At 43.1% G+C, this 24,548-nt stretch overlaps 1 protein-coding gene across 12 annotated transcripts in view; it reads right to left on the bottom strand.

Annotated features, from left to right (window-relative positions):
• The window catches only part of LOC138750718 (beta-1,4 N-acetylgalactosaminyltransferase 1-like), an 80,360-nt gene that overhangs the window by 26,283 nt on the left and 29,529 nt on the right, over positions 1 to 24,548 (bottom strand). For 11 of the 12 annotated variants that reach the window (XM_069912819.1, XM_069912822.1, XM_069912824.1 and 8 more), the window contains 3 exons: positions 16,609 to 16,806; positions 6,736 to 6,897; positions 3,127 to 3,233 (listed from right to left, as the gene is read on the bottom strand). In XM_069912819.1, the coding sequence (XP_069768920.1) occupies positions 3,127 to 3,233; positions 6,736 to 6,897; positions 16,609 to 16,806 (467 nt within the window). Of the gene's footprint in view, positions 1 to 3,126; positions 3,234 to 6,735; positions 6,898 to 16,608; positions 16,807 to 17,133; positions 17,242 to 24,548 lie in introns of those variants that run through there. The other variant, XM_069912828.1, reaches the window with a different exon arrangement.

The raw sequence follows: 24,548 nt of genomic DNA, 5'->3' as shown, positions 1-24,548 counted from the left end.
GAAAATGAATGGCTGATGTTTCAGGTCAGAACCCTTCACAATGGGGAAGAGTACAGAGTGGAGATAGACAATGTAAGAACAGGGGTGCGAGGGTTTGGAGAGGGGACTGTGGGGCATTGGTGAATCAAGGTGAGGTGAAGGAAGATGGACAGAGGCACTAGCCAGGTGCCCGACAAAGTGAGAGAGAGGGGCAAGAGAAATGAAGGGGTCAGGTGGAGGAGGTTGATTCATATGGGGTGAGAGGGAGGGATGAAAACTGGAAAGAAATATTGGTCTGATGAGAATAGGGGGCACAATGAATGGGCAAAGACAGTTCAATTTCACACTAATTAGGAAGGGGCAGGAGACATTTTTAATTCTCATCTGAGAATTCTCATCTCATCTCATCCTCCTTCAAAAAGTGTGGCTTCTCCTCTTCTGCCATCAACTTGGCCTCCATTACCCACACATCTTCCCTGGCCCACTCCACCCCATGCACAACAAGCTCAGGATTCCCCTCATCCTTACCTAACAGCTCACCAGCCTCTGTGTCCAAACTATCACCCTCCTCCATTTCTGCCACCTCCTGTATGATACCACCATCTGACACATATTCCACTCTCCTCCTCTCTCTACCTTCCACAGGGACCACTACCACTGTGACTCCCTTGTCCACTCCTCCCTCCCCACCAATCGTTCCCTTCATACCTACAGAAGATGCTCCACTTGGACCCAAACTTTCTGCCACACCACCATGCAGGGCTCCAAACAGCAACATTTCACTTTTGAATCTTGCAGGGGTCATCTCCTATATCTGGTGCTTCTGTTGTGGTCTCCTCTACATCGGTGAGACTGGACACAGACTGGGAGATTGCTTCACTGAGCACCTCAGCTCTGTCTGCTGCTATAGCAGGGATCTCCCAGAGGCCACCCATTTCAAATCCTTGCCCCATTTCCTTGTGGATATACCTGTCCATGGTCTCATGGACTGCCAGACTGAAACCAGCCACACATTGGAGGAACACCTCATCTTCAGTCTGGGTCCTCTTCAACCGGATGGCATTAACACTGACTTCTCCAGTTTCTGTTAGTCCTCCTGCCCCATCCCATCTATCCCTATTTCTCCTTTCCTCAAGCCCTACTTCTCTCTCTCCCTCTCTCTCTCTCTCTCTCTCTTCCCTTTTCCACAGCTCCACAACACCATGGATGTAAAGGTGTGGATGTGATGTTGAGGCTATACAAGGTACAGATGAAACCTCACTTTGAGTATTGTGAGCAATTTTGGGCTCCTCATTTAAGAAAGGATGCGCTGATGTTGGAGAGGATTCAGAGAAGGTTCACAAGGATGATTCTGGGAATTAAACGTTTATCAGATGAGGAGCGTTTGTCAGCTCTTGGCCTATACTCTGAATTCAGGAGAATGGTGGGGGTGGGGGAAGGAATCTCATTGAAATATTTTTTAATGTTGAAAGCCATGGATAGAGTAAATATAGAAATGTTGTTTCCTATGGTAGAAAGGGCACAACTTTAGGTTTGAAGGGTGTCCACTTGAATTTCTTCAGCCAGAGGGTGGAACTTGCTGCCAAAGGTAGTCATGGAAGCAAGTCTTTGTGTGTATTTAGGGCAGAAATTGATAGGTCCTGGGGAGAAAGCCAGGCAGTGGAGCTGAGTGGGAAAATGAATCAGCTCATGATTAAATGGTGTTGCAGACTCGATGGGCTGAATAGCCTATTTCTGCTGCTATGTCATGGTCTTATTGATCAATGGGGACATTGGGGATTGGGTGAGATGTGTTGTTTGGTGCAATCCAGGGATGGTGGGGTCAGTGAAGTGCCAGGAAGAGCAATCGCAACTCTCTGTATCCCAGGTGCAGCCTTGTCGGGGTGGGGGGGGGGGGGGGTGTGGGGAATGGTCACCTGGCAGAGGGAGGAGCAGCTGGCATCACATTGTCTGCAGCATTTCTTCTTCCTCCCTGACCACCTCTGAGGATTGGTCCCTTTCCCTGTACAGCCCCTCTGAGGGGGGGGGGGGGGGGTGTGAGTTCTGACAGCCCGAGTGCCAGCTGAAGCTTCCCCAGACGTCCAGGATATCAGAAGACTACCTCCATCAGACCGGCGGCAAGCTTGTCACTGCGCCTGGCCTTTGCTGAATCTCTCCTTATGCCTCGTACCTGCCAGAGGGGCATCGTGGGTGGCAGTGGTGTCCTCACAGCCGACTGGTGCCTGCTCTGGGAGGCGCAAGAAGCCCAGGAAGGGTCAGCCACTGCAGGGTGAATCACTAGCCAGTAGCCAGAGTCAGGGGAAGACCTTTTCCTGGCCAGTGGCTGCAACCACCTTTATGAAGTGACTGAGCATGCTGGGATATCACAGATATACAGCCCCATGTGACCGGCCTTGACCCAGCAGTAGTTACTCTGATCCAGTCCATTCACCCATCAGCCAAGCACACTTGTGGTTGACCAGCCCTGAGATCTTGGACATGACCTGACCTCCATTTTATTTTAATTTCAAAGATGCAACATGGTCACAGTCCTTCTGGCATCCAAACCCATGCCACCCAAGTAACCTACCAATCCTGGTACATTTCTGGAACATGGGTTCCTGGTTCTTTCCCACAGTCTCAGGGAGAGCATACAGACTCTTCACAGACAGCAGCAGATTCGAACCCGAGTGTCTGGCACTGTAATAGCATCGTGCTAACTGCTATGCTAAACATGCCACCTGCTTTATGTCACCACTGAGCTCCCCAATCTCTGCCCTCTCTCTCTCTCTCTCTCTCTCTCTCTCTCTCTCTCTCTCTCTCTCTCTCTCACTGTGCATCTCTCATTACTTCAGACTGGGAGGGAAAAATTTTTCTCTTTTTTTCTCTCTCTCTCATCTTCCAATAGACCTGTAATCAAAGTAAAATTCACAACAGGATCACAGAATGATTTTAACACATTGGAGGCCATTCTGGCTGTTGAACCTGTCCCACACCAACAGTTATCCCTTCACTGACAAAACTAAAAGGTGCCATCTGGTTATTATCCCACTGCAGTTAGTGGAATCTTGTGATGCCTTACAGATGCAGGCAGTTCATCGCAAAGTGGGCTATGCATCACCGAGGAGAACAGACTCCAGTGGAGCGACAAATATTCCTTTCCCTGACCTGGTATTAAGATGGTTTTCATCGGCCGCACCTCGACTCCTTGAATTGGGTATTCCAAAGGAGAGTTGGCCTTGGCAATGAGCAGAATCTCAGTGGACGTCCTCGTCCTGGAGGGAGACCAACAGACAGAGCAGAATGAGTGACATGTCTGATCCTGGAGGGAACCCCAAGGGATGGCTGATTACCTGAACATTGGGATATTCTGTTCTGAGTGGAGCTCAGCTGCACAACAATCCCAACCCCCTCCAAACCCTGGTGGGGTCAAAGTTGAGGATGTGGAGAACAGAGAGTAAAATAGCCTTTACATTTTACAAGAGCACCTTAACAGCCATTCTTGTCCACTGTGGTTAAGATTCAGAAGAACGACTCCTGGAATGAAGGGATGAGCATATGAGGAAAATTTGATAGCTCTTGGATTGAACCGAGTTCAGAAGAAGGATTTTAAATGTTGACAGACCTGGATAGAGTGGACGTGGGAAAGTTGTTTACCATGGTAGTGGAGTCTAAGAGGGGACAACTTCTGATTTGAATGGTGCCCATTTAAAACAGAGATATAGAGTATTAAGAGCTCCCATTTTATTAAAATAGGATTATCACTGTAAGGGATAGTATAGACAGGAGGAACTGAATGGTCATAGCTAACATTTAACATTTCACACAAGCACAACACAATAACAGCCCAGTGACAATTCGATACATTGGAAGAACTGAGGGAAGGCTTGTCACAGTCAGTTCCAGATTTGATGCATTTGCAAAGACACAGTGATTTTGCAAGGAAGAACCATTCTGATTGCTGGAGAGAACACAGCTCTTTGAAGCAGATCTTGTGGCCAAGCATTTTTGTGGAATTCAGAGCAAAGCATTCTCTGTGAATGACTGGGTCTTTTTGGTGGATTGTTTCCCAAAAGACCCTCCTGCCACAGGTCAAAGTGCTTCATTTTGATTGTGACTAACAGTGGAGGTCACTTGAGAGACGGCTTCATTTTAGTTGTGACTAGCAATGAAGTTATTTAGAGAGACCGGGGCCAGGGTCTTGGAAGGTTCATGGAGGCCACCCAGTTCAAGTCTTGCCTACAAAGGGACCAGGGGTGATATGACCACAGCTCGTGTAAGTGGACATTTCTTCAAAGGCAACACAAGGAGAATTTGTGAGTCTGGAGCAGGCACAATGATAGGTATCTGAAAAGTCGGGGTATCAAAGGTTATGGAGAGAAGGCTGGGGAGTGGGGCTGTGGGAGAATGGATGGATCAGCTCATGACCGAATAGAGGAATGGTTTGGAAAGACAGAATGGTGTAACTGTACCCGCCTGCTCCTACATCTTTTGGTCTGATATATTACACAATATTACCTTCTCCTTAAGAAGTTTCCATTGAAGAAGTGACCTAACTTGGACTCACAGCATCTCACTTCTCATGCAGTTGAACAGCAATTGCATTTCCTGAGAAGACTTAGGTGGGCAAGGCTACCAGCCACCACCCTGCAAAGTTTCTGCATGAAGTCGATGGACTACATCCTGGCTGGCTGAATCACAGTGTGGTACAGTTGCTGTAGAGCAGGAGTGTCAAACTCAAATTCACGGAGGGCCAAAGTTAAAAACTTGGACTAAGTCGAGGGCCGAACTAAATATTTATTGAAAATTTTCAACAACATCTGCATGTTTTCTCTTCTTTCAACGTATGTAATGTTAAATTTTAGGATATAACTTTAGGAGGATAATGTTACAGGTCAGGAGTAGGTAGCTCAAGTTCACCCTTTGCTTGACCTGAGGGAAACCTATTTGGTCCCTGTGGAGATGTAGTCAGCATTCACAGGCTGTGTCCATTTTGGCCTGCATCAGGACTCAGAATTTCCTGCTCACTCCTCAGGCTCTAGGCCTCTATTCACCCTTGACCCACCATCCCTCTACCTGACCAGTCCTTTACCCAACCTCTACTCACCCCTCACTCCACTCGCTCTGCCTCTACCCACCCCATCCTATACACGCCCCTCTACTGCCTCTCCCCTTAACCTGTTCCTCCCTCTACCCATCTCTCACCCTCTAATCACCCCTCCCCTACTCGCCCTGCCCCTCCCCTTTGACCTCTTCCCTATCCACCCCTCCTTCTACTCAGCCCTCCCTCTAACTGCCCCTCGCACCACCATAACTTCCCCTGCCCATTACTCCTCACCTACACCCTCTGCCCACCCCTGCTTACCCACCCACTCAGGCCCAGCGTGCTGCCGATCAGCCTTTGCGGACAGCCACCATCTCTCTCTTCACGTGCAGGGCCGAACCAGCCGTCCCTGGGTCCGCGCGGGTGCAAGCGCTGAAGGCCGTGGCGACCGGGAGAAGTGCGCTCGCGCTGTGTAAGGGCTGTCCGGTGCCAGTCGCACGGGGCTCGCGCTGCCTGGGGGCCGTGCGCAGCCTGCTATGCCCGTCGCGCCGACAGGAAATCACAGGCGCTCGCCCATCCGCCGCACCGCTCGACAGGTGGGAGAAGTGACTGGTAGTGCGGGGAGCCTTCCAACTCGCTTGCCGGCTGATGACATCGACAGACTTCTCGTGTTACAATTTCTCGTGTTACAATGGGGAAGGATGTGCAATGAAGGGGGAGGATGGTGGGGGTGACATTACCAAAAAACAGCATCGGCTCTCGCTACAGGGCGGGCCACCTCTAATACATTGTTGAAATGATCTTGCGGGCCAAATATAATTATATCGCAGGCCAAATTTGGCCCGCAGGCCAGAGTTTGACATGTGTGCTGTAGAGCATTGGATCAGAGGTCAATCCACGGGACCATGAAAGCAGCAAAGAGGATTAATGGGGTCTCCTTCCTCCCCAATGATGTGATTTACTGGGAGGGCTCGCAAAATCAGTGTGGACCCCTACCCACCCCCCACACAGCATCTTCCATTGGGGAAGAGATGCAGGATGATCAGAGCTAGAAGCAGCAGACTGAGAAACAGCTTTTTCCCCCACAGGGAGTGTGAATGCTCAATGACTTCTCAAAACAACTCTCTATTACGCTATTTATTAAGAATATGTAGTGTGTATATGTATTGTTTGTCTGTATGTGTGTTATGTCTGTACGCATGTGTGGAAGAAAAAAATAGTAAAGAAAGTTTTAGTGGGTGACAAAGAGTTAAAAGTAAGCTGTGCGCTGCCACTTTTCAGTCTATTAATTATTACAAGGACCCTCAGTACGTTAAGCTGTGCGCTGCTGAATAAGACCGTAGACCCTCCGCATTCCGCCACAGACTTTGAATTGTTTCTTTCTGAATCAACCAATGACAATTGCTTTCTCCCTTACATGGTGGGCGCTCTCAGAGCTTCAGTGTGTCATGTGTCTATCGTTTGTACCTTGGTATAAATTAAACCGGCTGGTCCGTGCTCAGGCAGAGCAGCCCCAGTATTTTGGTGTGACTGTTCTCCAAGTTATCTTTTAAATAAAAACTTCTTCTGAAGCGACTCCCTGGTGCCTCAGCCGAGTTATTTCCTTATAAAACACTTTTCTCCGCAATAGCATGTCCTGCACTGTTCTGCACCGTGGACTGGAGAACACTGTTTTGTCATGTTGTACTGGGACAATCCGATGACAAATAAACTTCAATTTGAAAGAATGCTACCTTTGTATAAACTGTTGGTACTCCTGCTCTCTCCTTTGCTTCACCTCTTGCCATTCTGCTGCATTAAAGACAGACACCAGGCTCGTGACGGAACTCCAGTGGAGAAGGGTCTTCAATGAAAGTCCATCCTTTTCACATCGGCAATCATTTCTGGTGAGCTGACTGGGGGGGAGAAAGTGATGGTACAACTTATTATGGGAGATCATTTCAGGCGGAGCACTCTGTTAATGAGGGGAGGAGGACATTTTCCACAGAGATCGATCTCGGTGGGGTATGGTACGAGCACCTAGAGTTAGTGGCACAGGCGAGGACAACAACATCGTTTACAGGATATTTCTACAGGGACAAAGACAGGAAAGGTTTGGAGGGAGATGGGCTAAATGCAAGGAAATCGGTCCAGCTCAAGTAGGACACTGGTTCGGCATATAGGAATCGGGCTGAAGGGACTGTTTCCCTCCTGTAAAATGATTGATGTTGCTCATGCCTGGATGGAGAATTGGATTTGTGAAATCAGTTAACTTTTTATGTACGGTCATGTGTTTTGGAAGAAGGAATAAAAGGGGAGAAATGTCAAAATTTGGAGGTGCAATGGGGCTGGGAGTCCACATGCAGGGCACCCAGAAGGTTAACCTCCATATTAAGTTGGTGGTGAAGAAGGCAAATGCGATAATGTCATTTATATCAAAAGGAATAAGATATAAGAGCAAGGATGTGATGTTGAGGCTTGATAAAGGACAGGCCACACTCAAGAGTACAATGTACAGTTTGGGGCTCACAGAAGATTCAGAAGAATGGTTTCGAGAATGAAGGGTTTAACACTTGAGAAACATTAGGCAGCTCTTGGAGTTCAAAAGAGTAAGCGGGGCCTCAGTATTTTGAATGCTGAAAGGCCTGCAAAAAGTAGATGTGGCAAAGTGTTGTCCCATGGAAGGGGAGTCTAGGACAAGAGGGCACAACTCAGGAATGAAGGGTGTCCATTTAAAGCAGAGAAATGGTGAAACTTTGGAATTTGCTTCCACGGATGGCTATGGAGGGCAGGATATTGGGTATATTTAAGGCAGAGATTGATAGGTATCTGAATAGTCAGGGTATCAAAGGTTACAGGGAGAAGGCAGAGGAGTGGGGCTGATTCACTGCTCATGATGGAACGGCGAAGCAGAACGGCAGGCCGAATGGCCTACTTCTGCTCCAAAATTTTAAAGTATGGAATAAGGAGTCAGTGTCTGAAGATGATGGTTCAGGACTGGGATGAGGAGAAATCACTTTGCTCCGACAGCAGCAAACTTCGGCAATTTTCTACAGATTGTGGAGCTTAGTTATTTAGTGTGTTTGCGACGGGGCTTGATGTATTTCTGATAAGAAAGGAGTCAAAGGATATGGGGAAGGTGCAGGAACATGATGTTGAGGTGGGTCCGCCAATGGTCTTGTTGAACAGGTCTGAAGGACAGAATGCCGTCTTCATGCCCACTGCTCCCTCTAAGCTGTGTGCATGTGCGTGGGCACACGTGTTTAGCAACCAGTGCACAAAGGAGATTAATGTGTGGACAAAAGGTTAGTTAGCTAAAATAATGAAGTAATTAATAATTCAAAGTATAGAATTAAATCTTAACTAGATATGTTACTTTGTAGAATGCAATCATACTTGTATTATAGTAAAACATGTCAATAGAGTTTTATTAGCCAAAGTTATCTTGAAACAATTTCAAGTTTACAGTTGCACAAGCATTTAGTGCACATCTACTTTTGTCACAAGAAAATAATTTGCACAACATAGATTCATGCGCACACCTGACCACTAAAAATGAAAGGGAACATTGCTCGTGTCCTGTTTTTTTAAATTTTTTAAATTTTTCTCACTATGAACCATATTAACCAAAATACACACAAACATTTCCCTCTTGAATATACACAGTGTAATTTTCTCCCCCTTTCCCCCCTCCCTTCCCATGTCCTGTTGAAGCCATTCTTCACCTGCAAGACTGTGGATGAATCCTCCTTGCTCTGCGCTATAACTTCAGTGGCCATCAGCAAACCCATTCGTCCCCTCCCCATGCCTTGCCCCCACCTCAATGTCGCTTCCCCAGGAGACATTGCAAGAACTCCAGATGGAGAATCCCTCTCTGTCATCATTCAATGCACTGAAAGTGGGACAGAGGGTTTGGAGTGGGCCATCTAGAACCTCTGCCTGCACCAAAATCTAGTCCAATCCAGGTCAACCTGAATATCCATTCCCTCCTGCCACCTTGGTTCCATATTCTATCACATCATCAGAAGCAGGAGTAGAATTAGGCTGATGGTCAATCGAGTCTGCTACCCCATTCCAATCACAGCTGATGTATTTTTCCTCTCAACCCCATTCTCCTGCCTTCTCCCATTAACCTTTGACACCAGTACTAATCAAGAACCCATCAACCTCTGCTTTAAATCCACCCAATGACTGCCTCCACAGCTGTCTGTAGCAACAAATTTCAGATTCATCACTGTCTGGTTGAAGAAACTTCTCCTCATCTCTGTTCTAAAGAGACGTCCTTTTATTCTGAGGACCTGCCCTCTGGTCCCAGACTCTCCCACTGCTGGAAACATATCTGCATCCACTCTCTACAGAACTTTCAATATTTGCTTGTGGTATTGATTATCTCACTGATTTGTGTGTTTAAACTGTGTGAAATGCGCTTCAAAGAAATGTCCTCACTTCGTTCCTCCTTTCAACATTTCTGGAGAATGCATCTGTACAAAAAAGTAGCCTGGGAGGAGTCACGTGATGGAGTAGTGGCCGGTCGGGGAACTCCAGCCCTCTCCGGAAAAGTTTAAAAAAACACAGAGAAAAATCAAAGGCACAATCACAAAAACTAAAATAAAGTGAAAATAAAGGTGTGGAGAAAATGGCAGCGAAGAAAGAAAAGCCAAAAGCAACGCGAAGAAGAGAAGACAAAAAGACGTCGGAAGAAGAAGGTGAAGGCCTTACCTGTCCGAGGAGGCCTGCTGTGGAGAGAGAAGCCCGCTCCCTCAGGTCAGTTGAAGTCCTGAGCTCGGGACTACAAAAATGGCTCGCGGAGCCAAACAAAAGTGCACAACCGTGCATGCACGAGGAGTCGCGCATGCGCGATGCGCAAGACAAAAATAACACTGACGGGAGGGGGGACCAGCTGAGGAGTCGATCTCCACAGCTGAAATTGACAACCACAACAAAGCAGCAAGAGGAGAACATAGAAAATAACAAGAACAAGAAAGAAGAGAATAAAAAGAAATCAAAGAAACAACAGATGACCAACCCAGAGGAAGAAGACCAGCAGCAAGACACTTCTAATAAAAATAAGAAGACCAAAAATACCCAACAAAATAAAACAAACAACCCAACAAGAAAACCAGCAGAGGTAAAGGACACAGATCCTGGAGTGGACTCAGAAGAAGAAGAGGAAGAACACAGAGAAATGGAAGAAGAAGGGAAGGGCAAGTATATGGATATATTTTTTTTTAAAGAATATATGGAATCGGTAAAAGAATGGCAGTCACAAGAATTCAGTGAAATAAAAAGAGTAAAAAATACAGAAGAAAAAATGAATAGATTAGAGATGATCATGTCAGATCTAGGAAAAAGAGTGGACAAGGTGGAAGAACGAGAAACAGCCGTAGAAATGGAAGTAGATGACTTAAAAAAGAAATTAGAAGAATCTGATAAAAAAGTTAAAGAGACACAAGAGCTGTTAGCTCAGAAGATAGATATAATGGAAAATTATAATAGAAGAAACAATATAAAGATAGTGGGCCTTAAGGAAGATGAAGAAGGCAAGAATATGAGAGAATTTATAAAAGAATGGATCCCCAGGGTCCTAGGAAGACCAGAATTACAGGAAGAAATGGAAATAGAAAGGGCACATAGAACATCAGCCCCTAAACCACAACCACAACAAAAACCAAGATCCATTCTAGTAAAATTCCTAAGATATACAACAAAAGAAAATATATTGGAGAAAGCAATGAGGAAAATAAAAGAAGACAAAAAACCACTGGAATACAAAGGTCAAATTTTTTTTTTCTATCCAGATACGTTTTGAACTCCTGAAGAAGAGGAAGGAGTTTAATACAGCAAAAACGATCCTATGGAAAAAAGGATATAAATTTATGCTAAAGTACCCAGTGGTACTTAAAATAGTTATTCCAGGGCAGCAAAACAGACTATTCTTGGATCCGGAGGAAGCACGAAAATTTGCAGAACAACTACAAAACAGACAGAGAGATGAAGACATGTAACGAGAACAAAAATGACCACAAACTATATGTATGTGTATATGTATATTTTTTTAAAAATAGAGTATAGATAAGAACTAAGAAGGGAAAGTAAGGGAAGAAAGGAAGTAAGGAGGGAATTAAGAGAATGACCTTTGTTATATATGAACATTAAAATCTTTTCTGGGGGGGGCTGGGTGGGGAAGAATTATGGTCACTGCGAAATCAGTTGACGCTTGCGAGTGATTTTGCAAATCCAAATGGAGAGGGGAGATGTGGTTGCCCGACAAGGGACAAAGGGCAACTCAGGAAGGGGAGGGGATAGTGGGGTTAAAGGAATTTTAGATAGGCGCCTCACAGTTCGGCGGGCAGCAACCTCCTTTGAAGAAGACCGCAGAACCCACCTCACTGACAAAAGACAAAGGAGGAAAAACCCAACACCCAACCCCAACCAACCAATTTTCCCCTGCAACCGCTGCAACCGTGTCTACCTGTCCCGCATCGGACTTGTCAGCCACAAACGAGCCTGCAGCTGATGTGGACATTTACCTCCTCCATAAATCTTCATCCGCGAAAGCAAGCCAAAGAAGAGATAGGAGAATAATGGAAATATTTTATGTTTTAGAAATGTTGTCCTATAATGTGTTCAAAAAAAGAAAGCAAAAATGGATAAGAAGGAAAGGTGATGATGAGAAAACGGAAAGGAAAGATAAACAAAGTATGAAATGGCTATGTTGAACTATATGATTTTAAATATTAATGGAATACATAACCAAATCAAAAGGAAGAAACTGTTAAATTTACTGAAAATATAAAAAATTGATATAGCATGCATACAAGAGACACACTTAACTGAAGTGGAACACAAGAAATTAAAGAGAGATTGGATAGGACATGTAACAGCAGCATCATATAATTCAAAAGCTAGAGGAGTAGCTATATTAATCAGTAAAAATGTACCAATCAAAATAGAAGAGGAAATAATAGATCCAGCAGGGAGATATGTAATGATAAAATGTCAGATATATTCGGAGATTTGGAATTTACTCAATGTATATTCACCTAATGAAGAAGATCAAAAATTTATGCAAGATATCTTTTTGAAGATAGCAGACACGCAGACATACTAATAGGAGGGGATGTCAATCTTAATTTGGAATCAAACATGGATAAAACTGGAAAAAAAATTAATAGAAAGAACAAAGTAACCAAATTTATAATAAAATCGATGCAAGAAATGCAACTTTTGGATATATGGAGGAAACAACACCCAGAGGAAAAGGAATATTCATATTATTCGGGCAGACATAAAACATACTCAAGAATAGACCTATTCCTGTTATCAGCTCACATGTAAGACAGAGTTAGGAAAACAGAATATAAAGCTAGAATATTATCGGACCACTCACCCCTGATATTGACAATAGAGTTAGAGGACATCCCTCCAAGAATGTATAGATGGAGATTAAACTCCATGCTACTTAAAAGGCAGGATTTTAGAGAATTCATTGAACGACAAATTAAAATGTACTTTGAAATAAATACGGAATCAGTGAAAGATAAGTTTATACTATGGGACGCAATGAAAGCGTTCATCAGAGGGCAAATAATAAGTTATGTAACTAAGATGAAGAAGGACTACAACCAGGAAACAGAACAGTTGGAAAGGGAAATAGCAAATATAGAAAAAGAATTAGCAATGAAGGAAGACACTATTAAAAGAAGAGAATTGGCAGATAAAAAAATAAAATATGAAACACTACAAACATATAAGGTGGAGAAGAACAGAATGAAGACAAAACAGAAATATTATGAACTAGGAGAAAAAACACACAAAATTCTAGCGTGGCAGCTTAAGACAGAACAAACTAAGAGAATGGTATTGACATTAAGGAAAAAAGACAAGCAAATCACATATAATCCAACGGAGATTAATGAAAACTTCAGAGAATTCTACGAACAACTATATCAAACTGAAAATGAAGGGAAAGAAGATAAAATAGATGAATTTTTAACTAAAATTGAACTACCAAAATTACAAACAGAGGAACAAAATAAATTAACAAAACCATTGGAAATAGAAGAAATACAGGAGATAATTTTTAAAAAAACTACCGAACAATAAAACACCAGGAGAGGATGGATTACCAATAGAATTCTATAAAACATTTAAAGATTTATTAATTCCTCCCCTTCTGGAAGTAATCAACCAGATTGATAAAACACAAAGCTTACCAGAGTCATGTAAAACAGCAATAATTACAGTGATACCAAAGACAGGGAAAGATCCACTTACACCAGCGTCATATAGACCAATATCTTTACTTAACACAGATTATAAGATAATAGCTAAACTATTAGCAAACAGATTAGCCGACTATGTACCAAAAATAGTAAATCTAGACCAAACTGGATTTATTAAAAAAAAATGAACAACAGACAATATCTGTAAATTTATTAACTTAATTCATGCAGTAGAAGGAAATAAAACTCCAACAGTAGTGGTTGCTTTAGACGCAGAGAAGGCCTTTGACAGAGTAGAATGGAATTATTTATTCAAAGTACTACAAAAATTCAGCTTACCAGAGAAATATATTAATTGGATTAAAGCATTATATAAGGGGCCATTGGCGAAAGCGACAGTAAATGGATATATATCAAAACAATTTAACTTAAGCAGATCAACAAGGCAGGGATGCCCACTATCTCCTTTATTGTTCGCATTAGCCATAGAACCACTAGCAGAACTGATAAGAACAGAAAATAAAATAAAAGGGATAAAAATAAAAGACAAGGAATATAAAATCAGTCTATTTGCAGATGACGTTATAATATACTTAGCAGAACCAGAAATATCAATAAAAGAATTACATAGGGAATTGAAGGAATATGGAGAAGTGTCAGGGTACAAGATTAACGCAAATAAAAGTGAAGCAATGCCAATGAATAATGCGAATTTCTCAAAATTTAAGAAAGAATCACCATTCAGATGGCAAACGCAAGCAATGCGATACCTAGGTATACAAATAAATAAAAACCTCGGCCATCTATATAAACTCACTTATTATCCACTAATGAAAAAATTACAAGACAACTTAGAGCATTGGAAAGATTTAGCACTGACACTGATAGGAAGGATAAACTGTATTAAAATGAACATTTTCCAAAGGATACAATACCTATTTCAGACATTACCAATATGCTTAACAGAGAAATTTTTCAAGGATGTAAAGAAAATAATAAGGACATTTTTATGGAAAGGGGGGAAACCGAGAATAGCACTAGATAAATTAACAGAATAGTATAAACAAGGAGGCTTACAACTACCAAACTTTAAAAATTATTATAGAGCCGCACAATTAAGATACCTATCAGATTTTTATCAAACAAGGGAAAAGCCAGATTGGACTACATTAGAACTAGATAAAATAGGGGAGAAGATACCTGAACATATATTATATAAATGGGATGAAAAATTGGTACGATGTAGGAATTCTCCGGTATTGCATCATCTGCTCAACATTTGGAAGAAGATTCATGTATAAAGGAATAAAACAAATTACTAACTACCAAAACTAATACTGACGCAAAATCAGCTAATCCCTTTTACAATAGATAACCTTTCCTTTAGAGAATGGGAGAAAAAAGGGATCAAAAGAATAGAAAATTGTTTTTCGGGAAATAAATTATTATCCTTTGAACAATTGAAGGATAAATATAATATAACTTATGATACAATGTGGGCTACCAACTGAAATCCTACTTGAAGGATAAATTGGGAAACAGTCTGAGGTTACCAGAAGGAAGTAATTTTGAATATGTGATTACAGACACAATGATAATCAAAAAATTTATAACAAACATGTATATTAAACTACAAGAAAAGGATAACGAGGAAACAAATGGGAGAAGCTATGCTCCAGAACCATGAGAAATACAATAAACAAGAGGTTACGTATGATACAATATAACTGGATACACAGGCTATACATTACACCTCAAAAGTTAAATAAATGGGACCCAACAGTATCAGACAGATGTTTTCGCTGTAAAAAGGAAACGAGAACAACAGTTCATGCAATTTGGACATGTGAGAAAGTGAAAAAATTTTGGGAAGATCTAAACCAGATACTAAATAAAATCATAAAAAGCAATATACCAAAAAACCCAGAGATCTTCCTCCTAAGTAATATAAAAAACAAAGAATTTGGACTTGATTTGGATGGAGCATAAAAAAGATTTGTTATGATAGCCCTAGCTGTAGCAAAAAAATGTATTATGTCAACCTGGAAATTAGAAGATAACTTGAGAATACAACAATGGTATATAAATGTATTCCATTAGAAAAAATAACATATAATTTAAGAAATAACATTACAATATTTGAACAAATATGGGAGCCATACATGAAACACAATAGAGAAACCCTACCGTGGATATCTACCACCTAAAATGACAGAAGGAGAAGATAATGAAAAGAACGGACTCAGTGGAATTTCTTGTTTATTTTTATTGAGTGACAACATTGTTTAATGGGTTTAATGTATCTTATATTCTGAACTTTAAATAAATGGGAGGGGAGGTGAGGGTGGGAGGGAGGGGAGGAGGGAAGAAGGGGAGAAAACGACACTATATATTTAAGAAGGAAAATGTATGTATCTTGATCAATATGGTTTATAGTGTGAAAAATAAAAAAATTAATTTAAAAAAAAAATAAATAAATAAACTAGCCTGTGGCTGCCTGGTTCTGGTTTTGCTTCTGGGGATTCAGCAACACCTGTGACAGGAACCTTCTGTGGTGATTGACTACAAAATACAGAACATTCTGTACCAGCCACATGAAGATGCAATAGGGAAACATGAGATTCCCCCTTCATCCATCTTAACTCCAGCGTGTACAGGGCCAGAGCCATCAAACACTCTGTTCAGACTTCAAACCACCTATTAAAGGAGCCGACGTTGTTTGTAAGTAAAATCCTGCAACTGCAAAAATTTTTGCCCAAAATGATGGTGCCTTTGTTCTGCGGACTCCAAGAAAGTAGCGGACCAGAGCAGGGCACCAGACATGGGGAAAACACCCCGTTAAGAAGGAGAACCAACAAGACGACCCTACAGGACACCAGTGATGGGTTCAGTGGCGGAAGGACCTGAAAGGAAAGGTGACCACAGCAGTAGACCAGCAAAGGGCTCAGAAGCTGAGGGTCCCACACATGCTGTGAGGGACTTCTGGTCGGGGGACCCGCTTGGCTGCTGGAGACTGGATAATGGGAACCAGGCATCCGGACCGAGAGTCGAGAGGGTGCTGAGAGCCAGAGGGGCTCCCTTATCATGGGCACTGAAAGCTCCCTTATCATGTCAGAGGTTTGGATCTGAAGCTCAGGTTCCCAATAGATCAAACAGGAGTCTGTGCGCCCACCGAGGTTGTGGGAGTGCTGGAGATGAATCCATAGACACCCAGAAACTCTGAAGGGAATCTTTTTTGCTTTTCTTTCTTTTATACTGTACAGGGTGCCAGACAGCACAAATGGCAACTCTTGCCTGCCTTACACCAGGTTGAAGGAAATTTTGGTAAATATTACATTCTGTGACATTATATGACAATAAAGGAATCTTGAATATTTGACACATGGCATAAATGAAGCTCACCTGACAATGGATTCTTTCCTTCTATAGTATATATGTGGCTGTACATGTTTCCCTATTGGATCTTCATGTGGCTGGTACAGAATGTTCTGTATTTTGTAGTCAATCATCACAGAAGGTTCCTGTCGCAGGTGGTGCTGAATCCCCAGAAGCAAAACCAGAACCAGGCTTCCACAGGCTAGTTTTTTGTACAGACGCATTCTACAGAAATGTTGAAAGGAGGAACGAAGTGAGGACATTTCTTTGAAGAGCATTTCACACAGTTTAAACACACAAATCAGTGAGATAATCAATACCACAAGCAAAACAGGGGGAGAAAAGAAGAGACAACGCTCTGTTCTCGCTGTTGCCATCAGGAAAGAGGTATTGGTGCCACCAGTCTCACCCCATCGGGTTCAGGAACAGCTGCTCCCCCTCCATCATCAGACTCCTCAACAACAAACTCAATCAGCGACTCATTTAAGGGCTCTTTGCGCATTATTTATTCCTGAATCTTTATTTTCTAAATTGAACAGTCAGTTTGTTTACCTAGTTGGATTGGGCTGCTGCTGCTCGGAGGGCAACAGAGTCGATGTTTCCCAAGGCGACCGTTGGAGGAGGGGCGAGGAGAGATTGCTGGAGCAGTAAGTATTTAAATTCTTGATTTAGCTTCGCGGGCCTACTTGGATCGGGCTACTGCTGCACGGAGGACAACAGAGTCGGTGTTTCCCAAAGCAACTGTTGGAGGAGGGGCGAGGAGAGACTGCTAAAGCAGTAAATAAATTGCCTGAGGGCTAATAAAATAAAAGAAGTGAAAGGTGAGGGAGCGTCCAGCGAGGAGTGGCTCATTGAGTGAGCGGGGCAGTGAAGGAGGGGAGACTTGAGACTTTGGCTTGAGGGACTTAGGCGCAGAGAGGCTGAGGCATTTCTCATTTAACTCAAACGTAGGTGGTCATTTTAGACATGGCATGTGAGCTCAGTCCTGAGCCATGCTCCTCTTGTGCTATGTGGGAACTTAGAATGACTGACAGTGTCCCTGGGAACTACGTGTGCAGGAAGTGTGTTCAGCTGCAGCTCCTGATTGACCGCATGATGGCACTGGAGCTGCACATGGACTCGCTCTGGAGCATCCGGGATGCTGAGGATTTGGTGGATAGCAGCTTTAGCGAGTTGGTCACACCACACCTTCATAGAGTTGAGGGAGATAGGGGCTGGGTGACCAAAGGTAAGAGTAAGAACAGGAAGGTAGTGCAGGAGTCTCCTGTGGTCATCTCCCTAAAAAACAGATATTCCGCTTTGGATGTTGTTGGGGGAGATGGCCCATCAGGAGAGGGCAGCAGTAGCCAGGGTCAGGGCACTGTGAGTGGCTCTGCTGTGCAAGAGGGCCGGAAAAAGAGTGGTAAGACAATAGTCATAGGGGATTCAATTGTAAGGGGAATAGACAGGAGCTTCTGTGGCCATAAATGGGACTCCTGGTTGGTGTGTTGCCTCCTGGGTGCAAGGATCAGGGATATCGCGGAGAGGCTGCAGGGCATTCTGGATGGGGAGGGTGAACAGCCAACTGTCGTGGTCCATGTTGGTACCAACGACATAGGAAAAAAGCGGGATACGGTCCTATATGCAGAATTCAGGGAGATTGGAAGGAAGTTAAGGAGTAGGACCTCTAGGGTAATAATCTCTGGCTTATTGCCAGTGCCATGAGCTAGTCAGAGTAGGATTTGCAGGATAGATAGAATGAATATGTGGCTTGAACAGTGGTGTAGGAGGGAAGGGTTCAGATTCTTGGGGCATTGGAATCCGTTCTGGGGCAAATGGGATCAGTTCAAACAGGACGGTCTCCATCTGGGCAGGGCCAGGATCAATGCCCTTGGGAGTGTTTGGTAGTGCTGTTGAGGAAGGTTTAAACTAATGTGGCAGGGGGTGGGATCAGGAGTAGAGAGATTAAGGGGTTTAGCCTGAGGGAAGAAGTCGGAGATAGGAGGGTGAAAAGCAAAAGAGGCAGGCAGGTAACCTCAGGGCCAAAATGTAAAAGAGCCACTTTACAGCATAATGGTGATAGGGTTAAGGCTCTGGTAAAAACAAGCTTGAAAGCCTTGTGTCTTAATGCAAGGAGTATTCGTAATAAGGTGGATGATTTGAATCTGTAGATAGCTGGAAATGACTATGATATAGTTGGGATCACAGAGACATGGCTTCAAGGGGACCAAGGCTGGGAGCTTAACACTCATGGATTTTCAATATTCAGGAGGGACAGAGAGAAAGGAAAAGGAGGTGGGGTAGCATTGTTCGTTAGAGAGGAGTTAAAAGCAATAGAAAGGAAGGATATTAGCTTGAACGATGTGGAATCAATGTGGGTAGAGCTGCAAAATGCAAAGGGGCAGAAGATGTTAGTGGGAGTTGTATATAGACCACCTAACAGTCGTAGAGAGGTTGGGGATGGCATTAAACAGGAAATTGGAAATGCGTGCAACAAAGGCAAGGCAGTTATAATGGGTGACTTTAATCTCCATATAGACTGGATGAATCAAATTGGTAAGGGTACCGATGAGGACGATTTCTTAGAAGGTATATGGGATAATTTTCTAACCCACTATGTTGAAGAACCAACGAGGGAACAGGCCATTCTAGACTGGGTTCTGAGTAATGAGGAAGGGTTAGTTAACAATCTTGTTGTGCGAAGTCCTTTGGGCAAGAGTGACCACAATATGGTGGAATTTTACATTAGGATGGAAAGTGACAGGATTAATTCTGTAACTCAGGTTCTGAACTTAAAGAAGGGTGACTTTGAGGGTATGAGATGTGAATTGAATAAGTTAGATTGGCAAATGTTACTTAAAGGATTAACTGTAGAAAGGCAATGGCAAGCATTTAAGGATCACCTGGATGAAATACAGTGTTTGTTCATCCCGGTTTGGAAAAAGAATAACTCAAGGAGGGTAGTACATCCTTGGATAACAAGGGAAATCAGGGAGAGTATCAAATGTAAAGAGGAAGAGTATAGACTAGCCAGGAAAGACAGAATACCAGAGGATTGGGAGAAATTCAGAGTTCTACAGAGGAAGACAAAGGGATTAATCAGGAAAGGCAAAAGAGATTATGAGAGAAAGTTGGCAGGGAACATTAAAAATGACTGCTAAAGTTTTTATAGATATGTAAAGAGAAAGAGACTAGTAAAGACAAATGTGGGTCCCTTGCAGTCAGAAATAGGTGAATTGGTCATGGGTTAGGGTTAGGGTTAGACCAATTAAATAACTACTTTAGTTCGGTCTTCACTAGGGAAAATATGAATAATCTTCAGGAAATAATAGGAGACCATGGGGCTAATGTGACGGAAGGACTGGGGAAAATAAGTGCAAGTTATGAGGTTGTGTTGGATAAATTGAAGGGATTAAAGGCAGACAAATCCCCAGGGCCAGATGGTCTGCATCCCAGAGTGCTAAAGGAAGTAGCCCGTGAAATTTCCTTCTTGTTTACATTTCCCTCTTTGATATGCATATTTTTTCTTGAGCACAGCTTTTTCACGGCCACTGAGCAGAAATTTTGTGTGGTCCTGAAACAGGATTATGTGGAATTAGGTAGGAAGTTAAAAAACAGGACATCCAAGGTAGTAATCTCTGGAATGCTGCCGGTGCCACGTGCTAGTGAGGGTAGAAATAGGAGGATGTGGAGGATGAATGCGTGGCTAAAAAGATGGTGCAGGGGGCAAGGGATAAGATTTCTGGATCATTGGGATCTCTTCTGGGGAAGGTCGGACCTGTACAAAAGGGACGGACTCCACTTGAACTGGAGGTGGACCAATGTGCTGGCAAGCAGATTTGCTAGAGCTGTGGGGGAAGGTTTAAACTAGTTTGGCAGGGGAGTGGGGAACAGAGTGTGAGTGCAGTGTCAAGGGAGCATGGCCACCTAGATAGGAATAATAACGATAACAAAGGTAGGATGAAGATTAGGGTAAAAGGTAGAAAAGAGAATATATTTTAATGCAAGAAGCATAGTGAACAAGGTAGATGAGCTTAGAGCATGGACAGATACTTGGGGTCATGATATTGTGGCAATTAGTGAGACCTGGCTACAGGAGGGGCAGGACTGGCAACTTAATATTCCAGGATACATTTGTTTTAGATGTGATAGAGCAGGGGGTAAAAAAGGGGGAGGAGTTGCTCTGCTTGTTAAGGAGGGCAGCCGTGAGGTGGCAGGATGGTCTGGAGGGATCGTCCAGTGAGGTTGTTTCAGTGGAATTGAGGGGTGAAGGAGGCATGAGGGTGCTAATAGGGGTGTATTACAGACCACCAAATGGGCCAAGAAAATTAGAGGAACAAATTTGTAGGGAAATAATGTATATGTGTGAAAATCGTAAGGAAGTGATCATGGGAGATTTTAACTTCCCTCACATTGATTGGGATACCCATACAGTTAGAGGGCTGGATGGGCAAGAGTTCGTTAAGTGTTCAAGATTGTTTTCTAAATCAATTAGTAGAAGAACCGACTCGGGACGGTGTAATACTAGATCTCCTGTTAGGGAATGAGCTAGGTCAGGTATCGGACATTAATGTTGGAGAACAAATTGGGTCTAGTGATCATAACTCTGTTAGTTTTCGGGTAGTTTTAGGGAAGAGCAAGGAGGGGCCTAAAGTTGAGGTTCTGGATTGGAGAAGAGCAAATTTCGAAGGAATAAGAAGGGATTTGGGGAGTATTGAGTGGGACAGGATATTTTCAGGTAAGGATGTAAATGAAACATGGAGGATATTCAAAAAAGAAATTTTGCGGGTACAGAGTAGATATGTCCCAGTGAGGATCAAAGGAAAGGCTGGAAGTCATAGGGAGGCTTGGTTTTCGAGGAATATTGGAAATTTGGTTAGGAGAAAAAGGGTGTACAAGAGGTATAAAGAGCAGGGAGCTGAGAGTTTGAAGGAGGACTACAAGGAGTGTAGAAGGAATCTTAAGAAAGAAATTAGAAAGGCCAAAAAAAGGCACGAAGAGGCTTTGGCAGACAGAGTAAAAATAAATCCAAAGGGTTTCTATAAATACATTAAAAGTAAAAGATTAGTGAGGGATAAAATTGGACCCCTTGTAGATAGTGAGGGTAGGCTGAGTGAGAAGTCAGAGGAAATGGGGGAAATTTTGAATGATTTCTTTGCCTCGATATTTATTCACTAGGGAAAAAAAATATTGAACCAGTTGAAGTAAAGAAAAATAGTGGGGAGGTCATGAAGCATATAAGGATAATCGAGGAGGTAGTGATGGCTGTGTTGAAAAAGATAAAGGTGGATAAATCTCCGGGACTGGACAAAATATTCCCAAGGACACTCAGGGAGGCTTGTGGACAGATAGTGGGGCCATTAACAGAGATATTTAGGATGTCACTGGTCACTGGGATAGTGCCAAAGGATTGGAGGGTGGCGCATGTGGTTCCGCTGTTTAAGAAAGGGTCCAAATGTAAACCTGGGAATTATAGGCCCGTGAGTCTGACATCTGTGGTGGGTAAGTTGATGGAAAGTGTTCTGAGGGATGGTATTTACAAATATTTGGAGGTACAGGGATTGATAGGGAGTAATCAGCATGGTTTTGTCAGGGGTAGATCATGCTTGACAAACCTGATTGAGTTTTTCGAGGGGGTTACAAAAAGGTTGATGAAGGGAAAGCTGTGGATGTTGTCTATTTAGACTTTAGTAAAGCTTTTGACAAAGTTCCCCACAGGAGGTTAGGAAAAAAGGTGGAGGCATTAGGTATAAATAAGGAGGTAGTGCAATGGATTCAGCAATGGTTGGATGGAAGGTGTCAGAGAGTAGTGGTGGAAAATTGTTTGTCCAATTGGAGGCCGGTGACTAGTGGAGTTCCTCAGGGATCGGTCCTGGGTCCACTATTGTTTGTTATATATATTAACGATCTGGAAGTAGGGGTGGAGAATTGGATAAGCAAGTTTGCGGATGATACAAAGATTGGTGGCATTGTTGACAGTGAGGAAGATTACCGTAGATTAAAAGGTGATTTAGGAAGGCTGGAGGTGTGGGCTGAGAAATGACTGATGGAATTTAATACAGATAAGTGTGAGGTGTTACATTTTGGAAAGGCAAATCGAAATAGGTCATATGCATTAAATGGTAGGCTATTGAGATGTGCAGAGCAACAAAGGGATTGAGGAGTGATGGTAAATAGTACCCTCAAGGCTGATACTCAGGTAGATGGTGTGGTGAAGAAGGCATTTGGAATGTTGGCCTTCATAAATCGGAGTATTGAATTCAAGAGTAGGGAGGTTATGATGAAATTGTACAAGGCATTGGTGAGGCCAAATTTGGAGTACTGTGTACAGTTTTGGTCACCAAATTATAGGAAAGATATAAACAAAATAGAGAGAGTGCAGAGAAGGTTCACGAGAATGTTGACAGGATTTCAAGGTTTGAGTTACAGGGAAAGGTTGTGCAGACTAGGGCTTTTTTCTCTGGAGCGTAGAAGATTGAGGGGGGACTTGATAGAGGTGTTTAAGATTTTAAAAGGGACAGACAGAGTAAATGTGGATAGGCTTTTTCAATTAAGAGTGGGGGAGATTCAAACTAGAGGGCATGGTTTAAGATTGAAGGGGGAAAATTATAAGGGGAACATGAGGGGAAATTTCTTTACGCAAAGGGTGGTGGGGATGTGGACTGAGCTTCCGGAAGACGTGGTTGAGGCGGGATCATTGGTTACATTTAAGGAAAGACTGGATAGTTACATGGATAGGAGAGGACTGGAGGGGTATAGACCGGGTGCTGGTCAGTGGGACTAGGAGGGTGGGAATTTGTTACGGCATGGACTAGTAGGGCCGAACTGGCCTGTTCTGTGCTGTAAGTGGTTATATGGTTATATGGTCTGCATGAAAAAGAATCTTAGGGCTGTACGTGATTTCATGCATGCCCTCTGACAATAAATCTGAACTTTGAAGAAAACGGAAGGTTTATAAAAACAGGAGGGGCAGAAATAACGTTAAAATGTTCACAGCATTTTCCACACCCACCCATTCTCATCCCCTCTCTCCTTCTGCCCTAATTTCCCCACTGGATTCTTCCCCTTTGTCTCCACCCATCCCCCCCCCCAACACCTTTCCATTCTGTTTGCTCTCATTATACCACGATTACCAGTTTCTCCCCAGCAGACTTTGTCTCCCTAATGTTCAAGATTTTAAAAGGGACAGAGAGAGTCAACGTGGATAGGCTTTTTCAATTAAGAGTGGGGGATATTCAAACCAGAGGCCATGGTTTGAGAATGCAGGGGGAAAATTATAAGGGGAACATGAGGGGAAATTTCTTCACGCAAAGGGTGGTTGGGATGTGGAATAAGCTTCCGGCAGAGGTAGTTGAAGCAAGGACGTTATTTACATTTAAGGAAAGACTGGATAATTACATGGAGGGGTATGGACCAGGTGCTGGTCAGTGGGACTAGGAAGGTGGGTATTTATTCCCGCATGGGCTAGTAGGGCCAAACTGGCCTGTTCTGTGCTGTATATGGTTATATGGTTAAGACCTGTTCTCGGTCCACTCACCAGCTTTGCCTGTAGCTTTTCTAGCCCTTCATTCCCCTCTTATTTTTCCAGCCAGTAGAGTCCCTCCCTATATAATCTCTCCTCAAAGGCTAACCCCTTATCTCCAGAATCAACCTAATGAACTTCCGCTGCACCACCTCTAGAACTAGTACATCCATTCTCAAGAAAGCAGAGCAGAACTGTCAGCAGTACTCCAGGAGTGGCTTCATCGGTACCCTGCACAGTTGAAGCAGAATCTTCCTGCTCTTGCATTCAATTCCTCCACCTTGAAGGCCAACACCCCATTTCCCTTCTTCATTAGAATCAGAATTTATTGTTATATGTCAAGAAATTTGTTCTTTTGCAGCAACATCACAGGGGCAAATATTGTTATAAATTACATTTTAAAAATAAATAAATTACTGCAAAAGTAGAACAAGTGAGATAGTGTCACTGGTTCCTTGTTTCCTCA

Source organism: Narcine bancroftii, unplaced genomic scaffold (assembly GCF_036971445.1).
Source record: "Narcine bancroftii isolate sNarBan1 unplaced genomic scaffold, sNarBan1.hap1 Scaffold_240, whole genome shotgun sequence".
In the NCBI taxonomy this organism is placed as follows: domain Eukaryota; kingdom Metazoa; phylum Chordata; class Chondrichthyes; order Torpediniformes; family Narcinidae; genus Narcine; species Narcine bancroftii.
This window is presented reverse-complemented; position numbering and strand designations above follow the sequence as displayed.